The sequence below is a fragment of the Agelaius phoeniceus genome, chromosome 3 (assembly GCF_051311805.1).
Source record: "Agelaius phoeniceus isolate bAgePho1 chromosome 3, bAgePho1.hap1, whole genome shotgun sequence".
Classification (NCBI taxonomy): Eukaryota; Metazoa; Chordata; class Aves; order Passeriformes; family Icteridae; genus Agelaius; species Agelaius phoeniceus.
This window is the reverse complement of record NC_135267.1, coordinates 37,544,529-37,561,403: the sequence shown is the minus strand read 5'-3', so window position 1 is coordinate 37,561,403 and position 16,875 is coordinate 37,544,529. Positions and strand designations below refer to the sequence as shown.

Genomic DNA, 16,875 nt, shown 5'->3' with positions numbered 1-16,875 from the left:
TAGCAGAGAAGAATTAACATAATCTGAACTAAAAGGAAATAAAGAAATGCTACCTGATTCAAACCATCTAGTTCACAACACCACAGAGAATTCTTATGTTTTTAATGTCATTTTCATTACTTTAATTACTAACATTCCCAATAGCTTTCTAGCCTAAAGCTTTATTTTTCAAGTAACACCTTCATCAGCCATATGTTCTGACTTAGAAATTACTGCTAGAAGGCATAGACTGGAACATTAACCCAGGTTTTCATTACATATCTCAATTCCACTATGATACCTTGAATTGTCCAATGGCTCTTTTTCTTCCTCTGAGCTAATCTCTATGGGAAACATGTCTTCATCTTCTGACGTGTCTCCATGTGTGTCTTCTCTTTTTAAGCTGTCTATTTTATGAGTTGACTTCCTCCTCTTCTTCCTCCTTTTTTTCACAGAGCTAGAGACTGGAGATGTTTCAGTCGAAGGCTGGGATCCATGGGCTTGGGGTGGGACTTGTGAGGATGCATTGGTGTCCAGGTTTCGTATCCTGTCTACGGAATTCCTCTTCAGCTGGGATTCCATTAAGGCAGTTCCCTCAGACAGAATGGGAGATGTGGAGAGATGATAAGGAATCACCTCCTGGAAAAGAAAAAATTCAAATCATAAAACATGTTAGCACTTTCACCAGTCATACAACCAGCAACCTACGCAAATTACCAAAATTTTAGTTAGTTACTCCTCAGAAAAATAACAAGGATTTGACATTGGATGCTCATTATGCTCCTATGGCATATAGAATTTTTTCCATAGCTGCATCTCCTTAGACAAACCAGGGACAATATTCTTAATACAGCATCATCTGGGCATCTAATATGGCCAGGTTACAGCATACATTTCTATCCATCTCATGTAAGACACAGAGCAAAAACAATATCTTAGTTTAGAACCTGAACGTTCTGTAAAATAAAATTCCCCTTCACAACACAGATGACAGACAGTAGTCAGATAGGTCAATGGTTTATAATTAGGTCACACAAACACCCTACTATTCAATCATATATACATCTCTAGACATTCATGGAAATATTTCCAGCAGTTTACAGTCACCAAATAACTGTTACCACATAAAAATTAAAAAAAAAAGGTATAGAGATGCACATTCACAAACTCTCACCTGAAACTGGTAATATCATACTAAGCACAGAAATTTGAACACTCATCCTACTCCGGACAGTGAAAAAAATTATTGGGGATGTATGAAGAGAAATGCCTGCAAAGGTTTTTTTTATATTACATTACATGTGGACTACTGAAAGTTACCGTGACCATAATTTATTTGGACCAGTATTTAACCACAGTTCAACAGCAGACATTCTCATTTAAATACTGCCCCACATGAATAACAGTTGTGAGATCATGTTTATGAGGAGCACCAGAATTAATGTGGGCACAGATGTTTACAGAGCATGTGCACTTTTACTGGCAGTCTGGTGCATATGTTCAAATTAAAGATTTCTGCAATAAACAGGTCTCTGAACATTAATCTCTTGCACACAACTTTGAAGCACATGAACTCTGTAGTTGCATTTTTCTGTTCACACATGGCATGCAAATTATTTACTTTTCACTTATATGATTATCTTCAGCTTTTTCAAATCTCAGCAATTAAAAAAAAAACCCTAAAGTAACACCATAGAATTAAATTTCCATAGCAGAAAATTGTCCAGAAACTTTCAAAACTATAAAATGGATTAAAGCATATTTTCCAACAAGATTCCTAAACTCAAAAGTGACTCTGAAGAGCCAGCATCAGATTTTTAATAAATTAAAAGTCATTTTGACTCTTACCTGATCATTATCTGTTTCCTGCACAAAAAAGGCCTCCCCATTGTCTCCCAGTTTCATGTGCAAATCTACAGCCTCTCCGTTAATTTCTATGTCAACCTGGAAGGAAATAAATATATTCCTATATGAAAGAAAGATAGTCCTGCTGCTAGCACTGGGCAAATGCTTCTCAGAGAAGTGTAGGAAACATTACAATAAACAGGAAATATTGACCTACTCTTTTTCTTTCATTACCCATTCACAAAGCAATCAATTACAAAAATGTTATTCTAACTTGCTCAGCTCATTGATATCTTGCTCCTCTACTCAGAAAGGTTTATAGTCTACATAAAGTTCTGAATCTTTTTAAACGCAATTCTGAATGCTTCACTTGCCACACAAATCTATTTGCTCCTTTAATTCATAGCCTATTTTTTAATTGTGCTAGAAGTATTTCCAAATGCAAATTATTATGTTAATATGTTGTCTTAATATGTTGTCTTTCAAATTCATTAAAGAGACTTCTCTTTACACGATGAGAAGCACAAATGAGAAAAATAATTCTACATTCAATTCCTGAATGTAAAATTCCTTCCACACATTTATCATATCACTGTACAGCCCTAACTATCTCCATTTCTTCTCAGGAAGATCTTTCTCTCTGATTATAACCATGCTTGCCACTAACTCCATTTTCACTGTAAATCTTTTGGAGACTTGCACAAGTCTACAAGTCTTTTCAGGACACAGTACATCACTGGCACAGTAGTATCTTTCAACGTTTACCGATTCTAAATATTGGAATTTCTTTCTGATCTAAGTAAGAATTGAACAATGTCCATGCTGACTTTAGGATCTTTCTGCTGAAAATTCTAGCTACATTAGAACCTAGACTCTATTGAGTGAAAAATTACTTTCTAAAATAATCTGTCACACTGGTAACTTCACATCTGATACACTACCAGGTCACTCAGCCTAGTTACATTTATTTCAAGATCCTCACTGTTTTTTTCTAGCTTCAATTAACCTCAAGGTTCTATTATCTGAAAATACTACTTCACTAATATCTCCCTTTTCAGAACTATCATTGAACATGTCATTGAACAAAGAAAGGGGTTTTAGTGAGTCACTAATGAAATCTAGTATAGTTTCAAATTAGTACATTTGAAATTTTGCTTTATTAAACACAAATATTACAAATTTCACGGCTAGTTCTAGTTTTTATTATAGTCAATGTCTTACAAATTATGCTCTGAACTGCAAGAATCAGTAACAACCATTTTAACTGAAGCTTGTCTTAATTCAGACTCTTTATAAAGGGTGTCTAAAGAAAACCTCAACTAGCAGACCAAAGAACTTCAGTAACTTCCATGCTATTACAGTTAACTCACAGACAGGACATACAAAAATTGTCACATTTTCTTACCACTTTCTCCCTGGAACGTAGAACTCCCATTTTCCCGAAGCGAACGTGGAAAGGGGAGCACTGCAGATTTCCATCTGGCTGACGTACAACAATTATATCTATACATCCTGACAGTGTGGCTGGGTTTAGACCCTTATAGAGCTCCTTCACAGTCACAAACACTTGCCCTGCTAACTGTCCAACGTAATTCATGGTTTGGACCTGAAAGGCAAAAGGTGGAACAAATTGGATTTTAATCTCTGCTTTGTATTTTGGAGACATTTAAGAGATAGAGAATCCCACAGTGGGGTATTCTCCTGTTTCACAAATTAACAATTTTGCACAGAATCAGAATTTCCCACCTAATTTATTCACAGCACGTTTGTAGAGAGCTATTGAAAACAAAAGGGACCTCTTAAGTCAGAAAATTGTAACAACTTTCAAAAGTTCATTAAAATCAGTTCAATTCAAAACCACTGTCAAACTTTGAGACTCTGAAGCTCAAATGACTCCAATTATTTCTGAGGAGAAATCCATTACTTCCAGAATAACATCTCCTCCTAACATTTATTGTGCCCTCAACACCAGAAATACTTTTTTTGTGTATTTCCACAGGCTTTTAAGGCAGGGCAAGTGAATAGCTTTGAGCATATCTAATTTTGTACCACACTAAAGGCAAAGTCTATTTTCTCATCTTACAGCAATTTCTCCCATTAAAAGGTTATTATAATGCTTTCAGACATTAGTTATGCATTAAGGTTGAACTGTTTCCTAATTCACCTTTACTGTTCTTGTTTCAAACAGCCTTTTCAAACAGTATCTGCAGTTTTATTAAAAATTACACTTATGTTGATGGTTGAAGTGCTTTGCTTAATTTCCCCTGCTCCTACATTTATTTAGCATTTAGTCTGCTGCTTCCACATTATTAATACATGTCTTGTTCAATATATTTAGTCCCCCAGAAATGACTAAGATGCATATTTAGACATGTTTAAAAGATAAGAAAGTTTTTCAATGGCTCTCAAAATATGGGTGAATTTAAGCAGATACATTCCTGAACAACATACGTTTTAAACACTTCCAGTGTCTATTGTTTTCACTATTTTTCCAGCCCCTCTTGCAGATTCCAAGACACTAGTTTCATCAAAGTCCTTGTGCACACAGGAGAGAGCATAAGACTCACACACAAGTTCTTTGCTAGGCTGTACTACAGCACCTGGACATCAACAAAAGTAACAGTTGCAGGGCAGGCAATGCCCAAACTCCCTCCTATTGATGGTGATGAGAACAGAACTGAGCTCAGAGCCTGAGACAGTCACTGCACAGCAGCAGCATCTGCTACAATAGAGACTCTTTCAGCTGTGTCCCTTCATAAACAACAAAAAAGATGTATGAGATGCTGTAAAATGGCTCCAAATGTAACTGATTTACAGTGATAAACAAGACCATTTAGAGAATACCATGAAAGCACTAGAGTAAAAAAAAAATCAGAAATTTAGGAAATGCTACAATTAAGGCAGTTTTCTTCCATGCATTGCTGTTCTAATTAACTAATGTTCACCTCTGTTTTTTTTCAAAAGTCCATCTACTTCGTGTGTACTGAGGCTTTGCTTTCTTCTCTGCTTCTGTTGCAATACATGGGTCAGGATACAAACTGTGCTCTGAAGGAAGAACTATATTTATGGTAGTCATCACTACATTGTCCCTGAAAAGCAATCACGGTTTCCCCATCTGACAACTGGGGAATGAAACCACAAAAAGATTAAGACTAAAACTAGGCACTAACTTTAAAAAAATCTGGTTTATTAAATTCTTTTTTTTTTCTGATTTTCTAAGTATTCAGTGTACAAGATGCTGTCATGGTTTCACCCCAGGCAGCAACAAAGCACTGCACAGCCACTCGCTCACAACAATTCCCCATCCTGAGCAGGATGGGTGAGGGAACCAGAAAAGTGAAAGTGATAAAATTCATGGGCTGAAATAAAGACAGTTTAATGGGACAGAAAGGGGAGAAAGTAATAGAAATTGTAATAATAAATTATAATAAAAAGAATAAAGGAATTTCAACATTTAGAACAAGTGATGTCCAACGTAATTACTCACCACCCACTGATCAGCTCCCAGCCATTCCACAAGCAGCAGCCCATGACCAGTTTCCTCCTCCAGTTTATATTCTGGGTATGATGGTCTACAGTATGGAATATCACTTTGTCCAGCTGGGATCACCTGCCCTGGCTGTGTCCCCTCACAATTTCTCAGGCTGGCTCCTCCAGCTCTGTCACTGGCAGGGCACAAGCCACCAAAAATCCTTGAAATAGTGTAAGCACTGCTCAGCAACACCTAAACCAGCAGTGTGTAGCCAACATTATTCTCATCCTAAATCCCAAACATAGCACTATACCAGCTACTAGAAAGAAACCCCTATCTCAGCCAAAACCAGGACAGATGTTTACTAATGGAAGAATAATCCCTAAATAGTGTTTGGAGAAGTGAGGGCTGTTTCTGCACAGCCCTCAATTCAGGCATCCAGAAAGTGCCACCTACTGAAAAACCAATACACAAAAACTTCATGGCAATTATATTCCTTTCTCCAGCACTGAACTGGTATCAGCACTTCTGGGCTCCTGTTATACACTAGAAACATCACCTTCCTGAATACAAATCTAGTGGCAAGCTGTTTCACAGGGAACAGCACTTGAAACTCACGCCACACCCTATGCTGTGTCACAGAACAACAGGCTGGAACAGACCTCTAAAGGTCACCTGGTCCAAACATCTGCCCAAGGCTGCCCACAACCTTGGTCCTGCAGAGTCCTCAGTGTCTTCAGGATGGAGATTTCTCAACCTTTCTGCTCTCCTGATCCTATGTATCCCTTTTCTTCATCATACCTAACCTGAATTTCCCTTGTAGTAGCTTGTGCCACTGCCTCTTGTCCTACCATTGTGGACTTGTAATATCCCCGCTGTTTCCTCTATACCCCCCAAAAAGTAACTGAGTGTTCTGAAAAATAAATAAAACTAGTTTTCTTGGCCTCTTCTTCTAAGTCATAAGGTCTTAGCCCCCTAACTCTCTTGGGGGCCACCATGTAAACTCTTAAAGAAGTTGGTATGACACAGGCACAAATCTAAGTTCAACCTCCAGGGTGACAGACATAAGCAAACTTTTAAAATTACCCCTTTGCCGTGGAAAAATACTTCCATTTTTACTGGTGATTTTTCCAACCTAAAGCACAAAAACAAACACATTTCTTATGGAGCTAAATTAAATGCAAATACAGCTACAGTTGGGGTCAAAATTACACAGTATAGCTCACCCCAGTTAATGCTTGGTCTGCTGAAGTAACAAAACTTCTAGGTGCAAAACAGCCATGACTCCCTTGGCGGAGAAGGAGCTGCTGGGACAGTCTATAAGCCCCCACTGTTTGGGAGAGTTCTGGGCAGACAATCCAACATGAGGACTCACACATCCTCTTTACAAGTTACACCAGCTGGGCTCCTAAAATCCTAAACAGAGAATTTTGCAACTATTCTTGCTCACAGCAAGTCTTAGCTACTCTGCCTGCCCTGTCGTTGGACACAAAGATTATTTTCATACCCACAAATTAGAAAAGTTGGACACCATCCACAAGCTCTGAGGCCAAATAGCTCAGCACAGCTTCCTTCCATACAGTGGAAATCTCTTATCCCCTACACTTCAAAAAAGTGTCACATTCCACCTGTGAGCTGGTAGTGGACATTCCTCTCAAGCTGGGCTGGACCTGGCATGTGCAACAAAGTCATTGTGGAATTCAAAGGCAGACTGGGAGACTGATCACACAAACCCCAGTTCCCCAAGAAACCTACAAAAATGGGTTTATTTTTCATATGTAGGGAAGAGGAAATAAAAGATGCGGTAGTTAAAATGGGGAAGAGTTCAGAAATTAGACTCTGATGGCTGTAGGCCCTCTATCCTACCTTTTATACATGCCAACCAAAGCTGAGATTGCTCGGAGTCTGAGGTTTGTGAGTTTGTACTCTGAATATAAAGTTGATCCGTGCCATGTCAGCACTCCAGGAAACCAACACTCCTCAAACCCCAGAGGGACTGGATGTGGTTTTGGAGCAATACTTCACTCTGGCCACTCCAAGAAGTCTTTCACTTACTGACCAGGCAGCAGCAACTTCAGCAGTAAACAGGAGTTTACATCATGGGTTACACCCCCAGTGCCTGCCTGTTCATTATACTCAGTTTAGTAAAACTCTTGCTCTCATACCATGCTAGTGGACACGGCACAGAATATTTTTTCGTGTTGGGAAAATTCAGAATCCTTTGATCTAAGCTTGCAAGTGAGAACAGTCTGTACTGCTTCTGTCAGGATTCTCGAATGGTTTGAGTTTTGTTCTTTGCCAGAAGATGTTTCACAGCTCTACATTTTGCATCTATTATAAAATTAAAGGTATTTTCTAGTATAATTTTAAATGTAAATCTAACTAGCATCACCTCCCAGAAAGCCTAGAAAATTTCCAACCCTTTTGATTGTTAAAGACAAGCAGCCATTTTTCAGAATTTATCATCACGTGGAAAAATAAGTAAAAAATAAATAGCTGGTGATCTCCCTTATTATTAACTGATTTATTCACTTAGCAGAGATTGACTTAACAAAATAAATAATTCTTTAAAGTCCCACTCTGATGGATGCCACAGTAAGATCAAACACACTGTCATCTAGATAATCCACTTCTTTCATACAGGTACACCAGACTATGTCCTAATTCCACTGGAAAAACCAGTAATTGTACTCCTTGTGGCATGGATTTGGTTGCTTGTTTTTCTGGGGATTTTTTCATAGCTCAGCTCCTCCCCTTACAATTTCATCTTTCTTTACTGCAATTTTCAAAATAAAACACTGAAAATCATAGGAACTAAATGCCCTTTTTTCCTTTTGCAATACCTGGTGTCTCATCAGGTGCCACAACATTATTGAATAATAGATTAGATATCCACGCATATCCAAATTACGAAGGGATGCAAGTGCTACTCAACATGCTCTAAAAACAGACAATGGATTGAGGTGGCATGCTGCAAGGGTAATTAAAAAGTAAACCACACTTCCTCCAGAAGATATGAAATTTCCAATGCAGAACATTTTGAAAACAGGACAAACATTTGCTGGGACTGGTTTAAGAACAAGCAACTGCAACCCTTGGGAAAGACATTGTTGCTCTGCCTGTGCCCAAGGCAGCAAATCAACGCATATCCCATCACAGACCTGACCATTACAATCTGGACATCTCTACTGAATCTATTTAAACTTCAAAATCTGCTTCTGGTAAATTTCAAAATCTGCTTCTTTTAGACACAGGCCAATAAGCACTCTCCTAGCAATTCCAAGGCACAGCTAAGGAGCTAAGATGGACTGGGCATTACACCCATGGCCAGTTGAGAAGCAGTCACCTTCTTTTAAAGCTTTACAGAGCTTTGGAGAATACATGGTGCTAGCTGATGGTCACCAAGAATGAGTTTTGGCAACATTTAGGTCTCCTTCAGCCCCTTTTCTAAGGCTCTATGGTTATGATTGTGGACTGGCTTTGTAGGCCAGGAGAGGAAGATTTGCAGCAATGGTAAACATAGCACAAACAAAAAACCCACAAAAAATACAGACACATAGTTCAGTTACACTTTTAATACCTGATATGATGATGAGACCATGGTCCATGGCTGAAGTGATGGGCATAAGCACAAAACAAATCAACTTTCCTCCTAAGAACTTCCATACATGTTGTGAAATGGTGAAGGAAGATAAAAATCGATGGGCCAGTGTTGAGTTAAAATTCATCACTGCACCTCTGCTGCTGACACTGAAACTATGACAATTTTACAAACCTGGTCCATCTGGTCCCCTGACCTGCCCTTGGTTTCTGTTTTGAAGATATAAAGCTTGAGAGACTGTACTATATTTGGGAATCAGACTGTGGTCCCTTCAGTAAAATTATTCATTTACAAAAAATAGTAAGTAAATTATAATACTTCAAAGTCAGTGTTTATGAACACTCTTTTACTGCATATCAAGTATTTCTATTCTTGACTCTGAAACAATTCAGTTTTGTCTGCAGTACTGAACACTTAATCTACTGCAACTAATGGAATTTTACTATTGACATATTCTTTACCATGAAAAACAGTTTCAGAGGTTATGTTCTAAAAAAGATTCATGATAAAAATGTAGGGAAGATAAGAAAATATTTCAGATGAAGATTCTCTAGATGAATATTTTCAAAATTAAGCTTAGCCCTTCATGTCTGTGCAACAACCATAGTAATGTTGACTTCTTAACTATAAAAGCTGTTAATAACTATCATTCTATTTTTTTAAAAATATGTACTTTTGTTTATTAGTAAGCTGTCAACACACAGTAAAGTCACTAATGCTGATTGATCATCCACAATCAAATCCCTTAGTATTTTAAGCCATTTCAGGTAGGAAACTGAAAATCATTAAGAACTCTCAAAAGCCTTTTTCTTAACTATTTGTGAGTTCCTTTATCAATCCAACCTAAAGTCACTGCCACGAATTCCCACCCTACCTTTCTGAGTGAGTGCCCAGGCAGAACCCCAAAGATGTACATTTTCCAGAGTAAAATCAGAGCCTGGGTTTACTTTCTCTAGAGGAGCCATGAAGACATTGCATAGGACTTTGGGAGACTTCAGTTTAGAGCTTCACTTTCCTAAGATCCCCTTGTAACTTTGGGCAAGTTACTGAGGCTTTTATCTCAGAGGGTGTAGCTCCCATTGGTTGCAAGCAGGTCTACCACTGTTGGTATATCCCAACTGCAGCAGGCCAAGCTCACCCAAGTGAGACACAGACAAACACTCTCCTTGCATATTCTTTTCTCCTGGGAAAGGAAACCTGGACACATGACCTGAAAGGGAGCCATAAGCAGTCATGACCCCAGTTTGGACAAGCTGCTGAGGGAGAACTCCAGAGCACTCTGCCGAGCAGTGTGACTTTGGTTGTTCTGTAAATAGGAGGGCAAACTCTGTCCAAGTCCAATTATATTCACATCTGTTCCAAACTTCCCCATAGTCCCAGCTGCATGGGGCAGACCACATTCCTGCAGGTGATCTGACAGTACATCTGGTCAGTTGGGAGACAGGTGCAGCTCACTTTTATGTCCCACTTCAGAAAGCAAAATTTAGAATGTGGCTGGCTCTACACCAGAGTAAAGAGCATTATGCTTCCTGCCAGTCAAATCTCCAGAATATTTCAGGGTTGGGATTATTCTGGGCTTAATTCTATTAGGAACTATTTGACTTCTATTCCAAGTTACCAAAGGCCAGTGCCAAAAATTGTGACTTCTTACAGCAGCCAGAGAGTCAAATGGATCAAATGTCAAACTTATCTTCCAAGCTGCCTGTCCCTCCAACCACCCACTCACAGACATGGATTTTGAATATTACATGACTATTCCTCAGGTTCTGGTATTGCACTGTATTTCAAATAGTTAAAACTTTGCTTGGTGCAATTCTTCATTAAGTCCCTGTAAAGGACAGAGTATTTTCTTGAGCGCAGCTAAAATCAAAAATTCAAACTGAAGACTCAAAGCTTGTCTGCAATGAATCCCCACGTTCAAACAAACGAACTGGCCCAAAACCCCACAGTCAGGGTATCAAACTGGTACCCAAGAGTCCAGGAAAAATTCTTTCAAGGCCAGCTGAAGGGTACAACCAGAGTCCCCACACCAACCTCCCCACTCTCCTAAATCTTGCCCTTCTGTCAGCACTGAAAAGTAACACCACTAAAGCCAGAAAAAATAATTTCTAGCTAGACCAATGGGATGATCTGACTCACCACACACCCATAGGATTGCTCCTACCAAACAAAGAGAGAAACTAAGAGTCAGTAGTGCACAGTACAAGGGACGCCTCTTGAAATTCCAGGCAGTCCTGAAATCGTATCTCAAGACTTGTCTACTTCTTTCCCAGAGACTTCTTGGGATACCTTCCACATTTCCCTTGGTCTCACTTACCAAGGTACCTTAACTTCCCAACTGTACAGTGCTTCCCTGCTCATGGAGACACTTTGAGAGAATGTACAGAAGGACTGGTCCCCTTTGGACTGACCCTGCATAAAGGAGTTCAAACTTTACAACAAATTTAAAAGTACAAACTGATGCTTGAAACCAAGAACTTTTGAAGTAGCTGAGAAAATATAGTAAGTCATGTATTGTGCTGTCCTGTGCTACTGTTTCTGATGTCAGTGAGGGAACATAAATCAGAGTGGAAAAACAGCAGTAGTTCTACTCTATACAGACACTTCACATGACTTGGCATGCTTTCTCTCAACAGGACTGGAAAACAAATTTGTTCATTAGACTCTATATCTAATCTATATTTTCTGCATTTTTAGAGTTTAAAGTAAGCTTTTACTGTATTTCAACTGGTTTTGATGACTGCTATGTGTATATATATGCTCACAGATAAACAAATCTGTGCATCTGCACATGCTCAGGTATGGAAAAGGGTCAAAGACTAAAACTTGCCGAACTCCCTTACAAATAGGCCCCACTGCATCAGGTAAGCAGGTATTATCAGGTAGGTTACTGACCTGGAGCTATAAGAAAAGCAGAAATCATCTAAAACCATTAGAAGCTATTTCCATGACTTTCCATGCCTAAAATCATAACATATTTATATTGAGCATTTTCCTTCTGATTGCCTTCACTGTCTCCCCACTTTTTTCCCAGTTCTCTTCATGGAAGCAAGTTCATTTTACTGCAATAGGAGTTCTCCTATCTAACTTCTAACAGTGCACTGATGGCAACAAAACCTTATGTATGTACACTAAGCATTTACCAGTGTTTGCTTCCTGAGACAGCAGAGGCAGAGACAAAGATGAAGCTACACAGAAAATAAACCATTTCTAAACACCCTCCAGACTAGGAGCCAAATAAGATGTCAAAAGATGTATCAAGGCTTACGACTTTATGTGTGAAAAGACAAATGATCTGCTAGATGGTCTGCAATATCAAGACTGGGATACTACCTCTACACAATTCTATTTGACAGGGGTAACAATATTGCAGTGTTTTGTCTCCTCCCCGCAAGACACACTTGCTTTCAGCCTTGCTTCTTGAAGGTAGAGGAGATATTGTAATCAACAGAAAAATAAAAACTGTTGGGGGGGGGGGGGGGGGTAACATCAAAAAAATACAAAATATCTGAAACTTTAGTTTCCCATGTAGCCATTGCATTGCTGCTAGCCGGGCTCTGCTATGACATTAAATCCCTCTGTCCTGTTACTGCTGTCGTTATTCAGGCTTAGGGAAAGTATTAGTGAAGCAGGGGCACAATGCAGCGATTTGCATCAGCAGCTGCCAGGCAAAGAGAAGCAAAATTCCTAGAGCCAAAGGGGAAGCAGCAGCAGCAGCACATAGAAGGGCACTGGCCAGCTCACACAGCTCGGCGGGGGACGAGACGCAGGGTACCTCCCTCTGAAGGGACACCTGGAAAGCATCGCATCTTCCCTCTAACCCCGTGCACAAAGCAGTGTCCAGCCACGATGCGCCCAGCAACCCGGGGCAGCTGTCACTGCCCAGAGCCAGGCGGCTCCGCAAGGAAAGGCGGGCAGGGGCTGCGGGAAGGGGATGCGGGCAGCCGCCCGGAGCCCCGCCAGGATGCCCAGGCCGGACGGACCCGCAGCCTTCAGCGGCTCCCGGCCTTGCTTGCCCTGCCCGCGGGCAGCCGGAGGAGGAAGGGCCTCCCTCCTCCCGCAGAGGCCGCCAGAGCCCCGGCACCCACCTCTGCCTCGGGCCGGCTCCCGCAGCTCCGCTCGCCGCCGCCTCTGTGCGCGCCGCGACCGCGGGACGCTGCGGGGCCGCTGGGGTCGCCCGGTGGTGCCGCCCCGGAGGAGGGGCCGGGAGGAGGCAGCGCGGGGCCCGGGGAAGGCGCGGCGGAGCGGGGGCACAGCGCGGCCCGGCCAGCCCCGCCCGCCCGCCGGGGCCGGAGCTGCCGCAGCCGCCGCGGGCCGGGGCGGGGCCGTGGCGCGCTCGTGTGGGGTGATCCCGCGGCCGAGGTGCCGTGGTGTGGGGTGATCCCGGCGAGTCAGGTTCCTAGCTGGGAAAAACGGAGAGCGGGAAAGGGAATCGCTCGGGCCAGGCTGAGCAAAGGCACGGCCGCGATAGGCGTCGCTTGGGCTGCCAGAGCCTGGCATTCATCGCCATCGGGAACACGTCTGTCAGGGTCAGACGCTTTATCGCTTTAAATAAATGCGAGGAATTAAAGCTTTTCCACCTGATAGTGATTTCCTTGTATGTAAACCATATTGTAACCTCTCTTTGCACTGACCGCCTTACACAGCTAAAAAGGGAAGTGGATGTCATGTTAAAAACAAACTGATGAAGGAATCTTCAGGCCTTTTTGAAATCTTGTTTACAGAACTCAGGAGAGGGTGGTGCCATGCCTATTACAAATAAACAGGAAACGGAGTAACACGGAGGAATAAAAGATGACAAAGATTACACACACCACAAAAAAAAAAAAAAAAAGACATCAAAAGGTCATTATTGAAGCACTCGGCTAGTTTTAGGCCTGAAAAAAGTTTTTGAGAGGTGGATTTCCAGCATCTCCATGTTGTAGTCCTCAAAATGTACATGCAGCTGAAGTTTGGGAAGAATAATTAGTAATTAGAGTAATTAAGCCTTCCATTTCTGTTAAATTTTTGTTCACACTCCAAAGCAATCTTAGTGGAATCTTCTCTAGGTTATCACCAGATCGTAATCCTTCAAATAGTTTTTTCTGTGACACATCTTCCTTCTATAGCTCTCCTAGCTCTCTCTCCATGTTGGCCAGTCTTTCTACAGCTAAGATAGAGCTACGAGTTACCGGACCCGGTGCAAACTCACAGACTCCAATCCCAACCTCTTGTTCTCTCCTCCATTCCTGGTTGCACAGCTTCACTAATGAGTACACTTCAGTTTAGACCAGAAAAGTCAGTGAAGACAGTTCCTGCCCAGGCATGACAAGGAAAGGTGTACACACTCCCAAAGAGAAAGTAATACACAACTGCAGTTTCATTTCCCAGGCATTTCATATCTAATCTGCCAGTGGGCAGTCAGTAGGCAATGAGAAATGTTGGCAAATAATCCCATGCCTGTTAATACAAGAAGCTTTATCTGTGTTGACTGTGGATCCTACTAGTGCTCTGCCCACCACATTTTTGCAGAATACAATCCCATATTGTGTTCCCTCTGAGGGAGTGGAAATCTCCAGCCATCACTATCCATGTTAGGTGGGAGGACTCCTCTAACGTATTGGTCCACTATGGTCTGCTACTACTCTGCTAAAGTCAAAATATGATCATAACATACTGAATCAAAAACACTGTCTTTCCACAGTCTCAACAACACCCACCCTTCCATGCTTCTTTCAGAAATCCAGAAGCTAGGTTCTCATTTTTGGAAGTACTGTATTGTGTTTAGCTACTTATGTCCAACCATCTGCTGCTTGATGTAAAATAGCCCACAGAATAATGCTCTATGTTTAAAATGATTCCATGTGCAAGGTCATATTTTCTCTTCCTACAGAGCAGAGTAAATACAGCCACAATACACACAAGATGTGGGAAGTGCCAAATGCTTGCACAGCAACAGTGAACTTCCTTTAACAACAGGGCACCATCCTTCTGTGCTTTTTCACTCTATTCTTATTCATGGTGTGACCAGTGTACAGAGTGGTATTCCTCAGATTACTTCCCTGGAGCAACCTCTGCCAACTCATTCTGAAATCCTCACTTCAGCTCATAACTGTTCTCAATTAGTCCTATCTAGAGGACCAAGCACTGGGACATAACCAGTAGTTTGATATTGTCCAGGCCTTAGCATGGTCATGGCTCTGGATTTGACTCAGTTCAGAGTTTGGAGGATAGTATGGTCAGGGATGGTTCCTAAAAAATAATCTGGAGTTACCCACAGACTGGCTGGCAGAGGGAGTATAGCCCTAGAAAGAGCAAAGTCCCTGACAGTGTAATTTCCAAAACACGCTCAGGAATGATGAAGTTCTGAGGTATTATTGTTTTCTTCCTGAAAGGTTTCACCTTTGACAGGTTTCTTTCTGGAGGCATTGTGTTGATCAACAGATGTTTGTTTACCAAGGTTTGATGTAAAACTGTCCACTAGATTTTGAAGGACCTGCTCATGGACATTTTTCTTTCCGTTCCTTTGATGGTCAATGTACATTAATTCATTATTACCTAACTCTGATTCTTGTTTCAAAGATCTTATAAGTTACACATTCACTCTGTGTTTTTACAGTTCTGGCACAGTGGAGTTCTAGCCTATGATCTGGGCTCATAGTTACCATGAAAAGACACTTATGAAGAAAGTTGAGTTGTGTAGTCTTCTAAATTAATAAAACTGGGTTTAAAAAGAGTTGACAAGCACAGAAGAGTTTAATAAAATCCAAGAACAGATTCCTAGAAAAAATTATCTAAGTCCACGCAAGGGAGAAAAAAGCATTCAATTCTATCTTAGGATGCTAGATTTTACTGGCAAAGATGGTGCCAGTGAGCAAAGTAACCATTCAAACCATTGTGCATTAGCAGTAATGTCTGGCTTTTCCCCCACTAAAACTAGGGTTGATGTTCAGGCACAGAAGACCTGGGTTATGAATGACTGCAACTGTTGATGAATGCCCAATGTGCATGTAAAAACCATTCAGTAAATAGAAAAGATGAGCTTTTAGCTTTTAATTTATAATTAATTCATAAGCAAAGATGGCTCTGGAGTTGTGCTGACATTATTTATATAAGTAATAAACTCAGAGTAGCTCACATAATGTAAATTAAGAGTTGATCTAGTTTTATTCCAGTGTAAACATCAAAAAAGCAGCTTGACTGACTCTGTAATTACCTGATTAAACATCTCACCATCCTAACAAAGGAATTTCTGTCCTAACATGAGTAGATATTTTATACAGTACCTACAGCTGCCTATGATAAGCTACTGAATTCTTCCCCCCCTTTCTTTTTCTCTTCCTTTTCCCTTCAAGTTGAATTATCTACTACTTCAATTTATCCTTCATTTGAAGGCACAGTAGTGCAGGCTGTCACAGCTTGTAAATACTGGCATTTAATCTGCCTCTAAGTGCTTGATTGGATACCAATTTTTAAAAGTATATGTAGATTTTACTTAGTTGCAGAGATTTCTAAAACATTCCCTCCCTCCTCCCTTTGACTTTGACGTGCTGCCAGATTTGACTGTTCTGCTGCTTTTGCTTTGTATCTGTCCCCCTGAGGTCCTTGCAGTTTGACAGCTTTAACTTTGGAATTTTGGTTTCTGTATCATCACAGTTCCTGAGTATTGTAATAATTTGCTGACAGTTGCACAACGAATACACTTCTGACATAATTTCCTACCTTTCTTCTTTGACCTCTGTGTTAAGAGGTGAGATGATGACATCATCCTCAGGAGGACTGTGATGTCATCAGAAGTAGAATAATGTTTCAGTCAATAATGAGGCACGACAGTGACCAGTGAAAAGCAAAACTGAGAGGATTATTTTGTCAAATGATCAAATGTGGGATTGCAATTGCCCAGGAACTGTTGCAGCTGGAATTAGAGGCAGGGCAGGAAGCATTGATCATGTACCAAAATGCTCATCTGTAGTGATAACATCTCTCGTGCCATCAGTGT

The 16,875-nt window shown here is 40.8% G+C and overlaps 1 protein-coding gene across 4 annotated transcripts in view; it reads right to left on the bottom strand.

The window, feature by feature from the left end:
* LPIN1 (lipin 1) overlaps nt 1-13,115 on the bottom strand; it is a 46,992-nt gene extending 33,877 nt beyond the window's left edge. For all 4 annotated transcript variants that reach the window (XM_077175083.1, XM_054630389.2, XM_077175084.1 and 1 more), the window contains exons 1-4: nt 12,986-13,115; nt 3,230-3,430; nt 1,828-1,923; nt 281-618 (exon numbers count right to left, since the gene is read on the bottom strand). In XM_077175083.1, the coding sequence (XP_077031198.1) occupies nt 281-618; nt 1,828-1,923; nt 3,230-3,421 (626 nt within the window). In that variant the 5' untranslated portion in view covers nt 3,422-3,430; nt 12,986-13,115. The remainder of the gene's footprint in view (nt 1-280; nt 619-1,827; nt 1,924-3,229; nt 3,431-12,985) is intronic.
* Nucleotides 13,116-16,875: the final 3,760 nt, after the last annotated feature.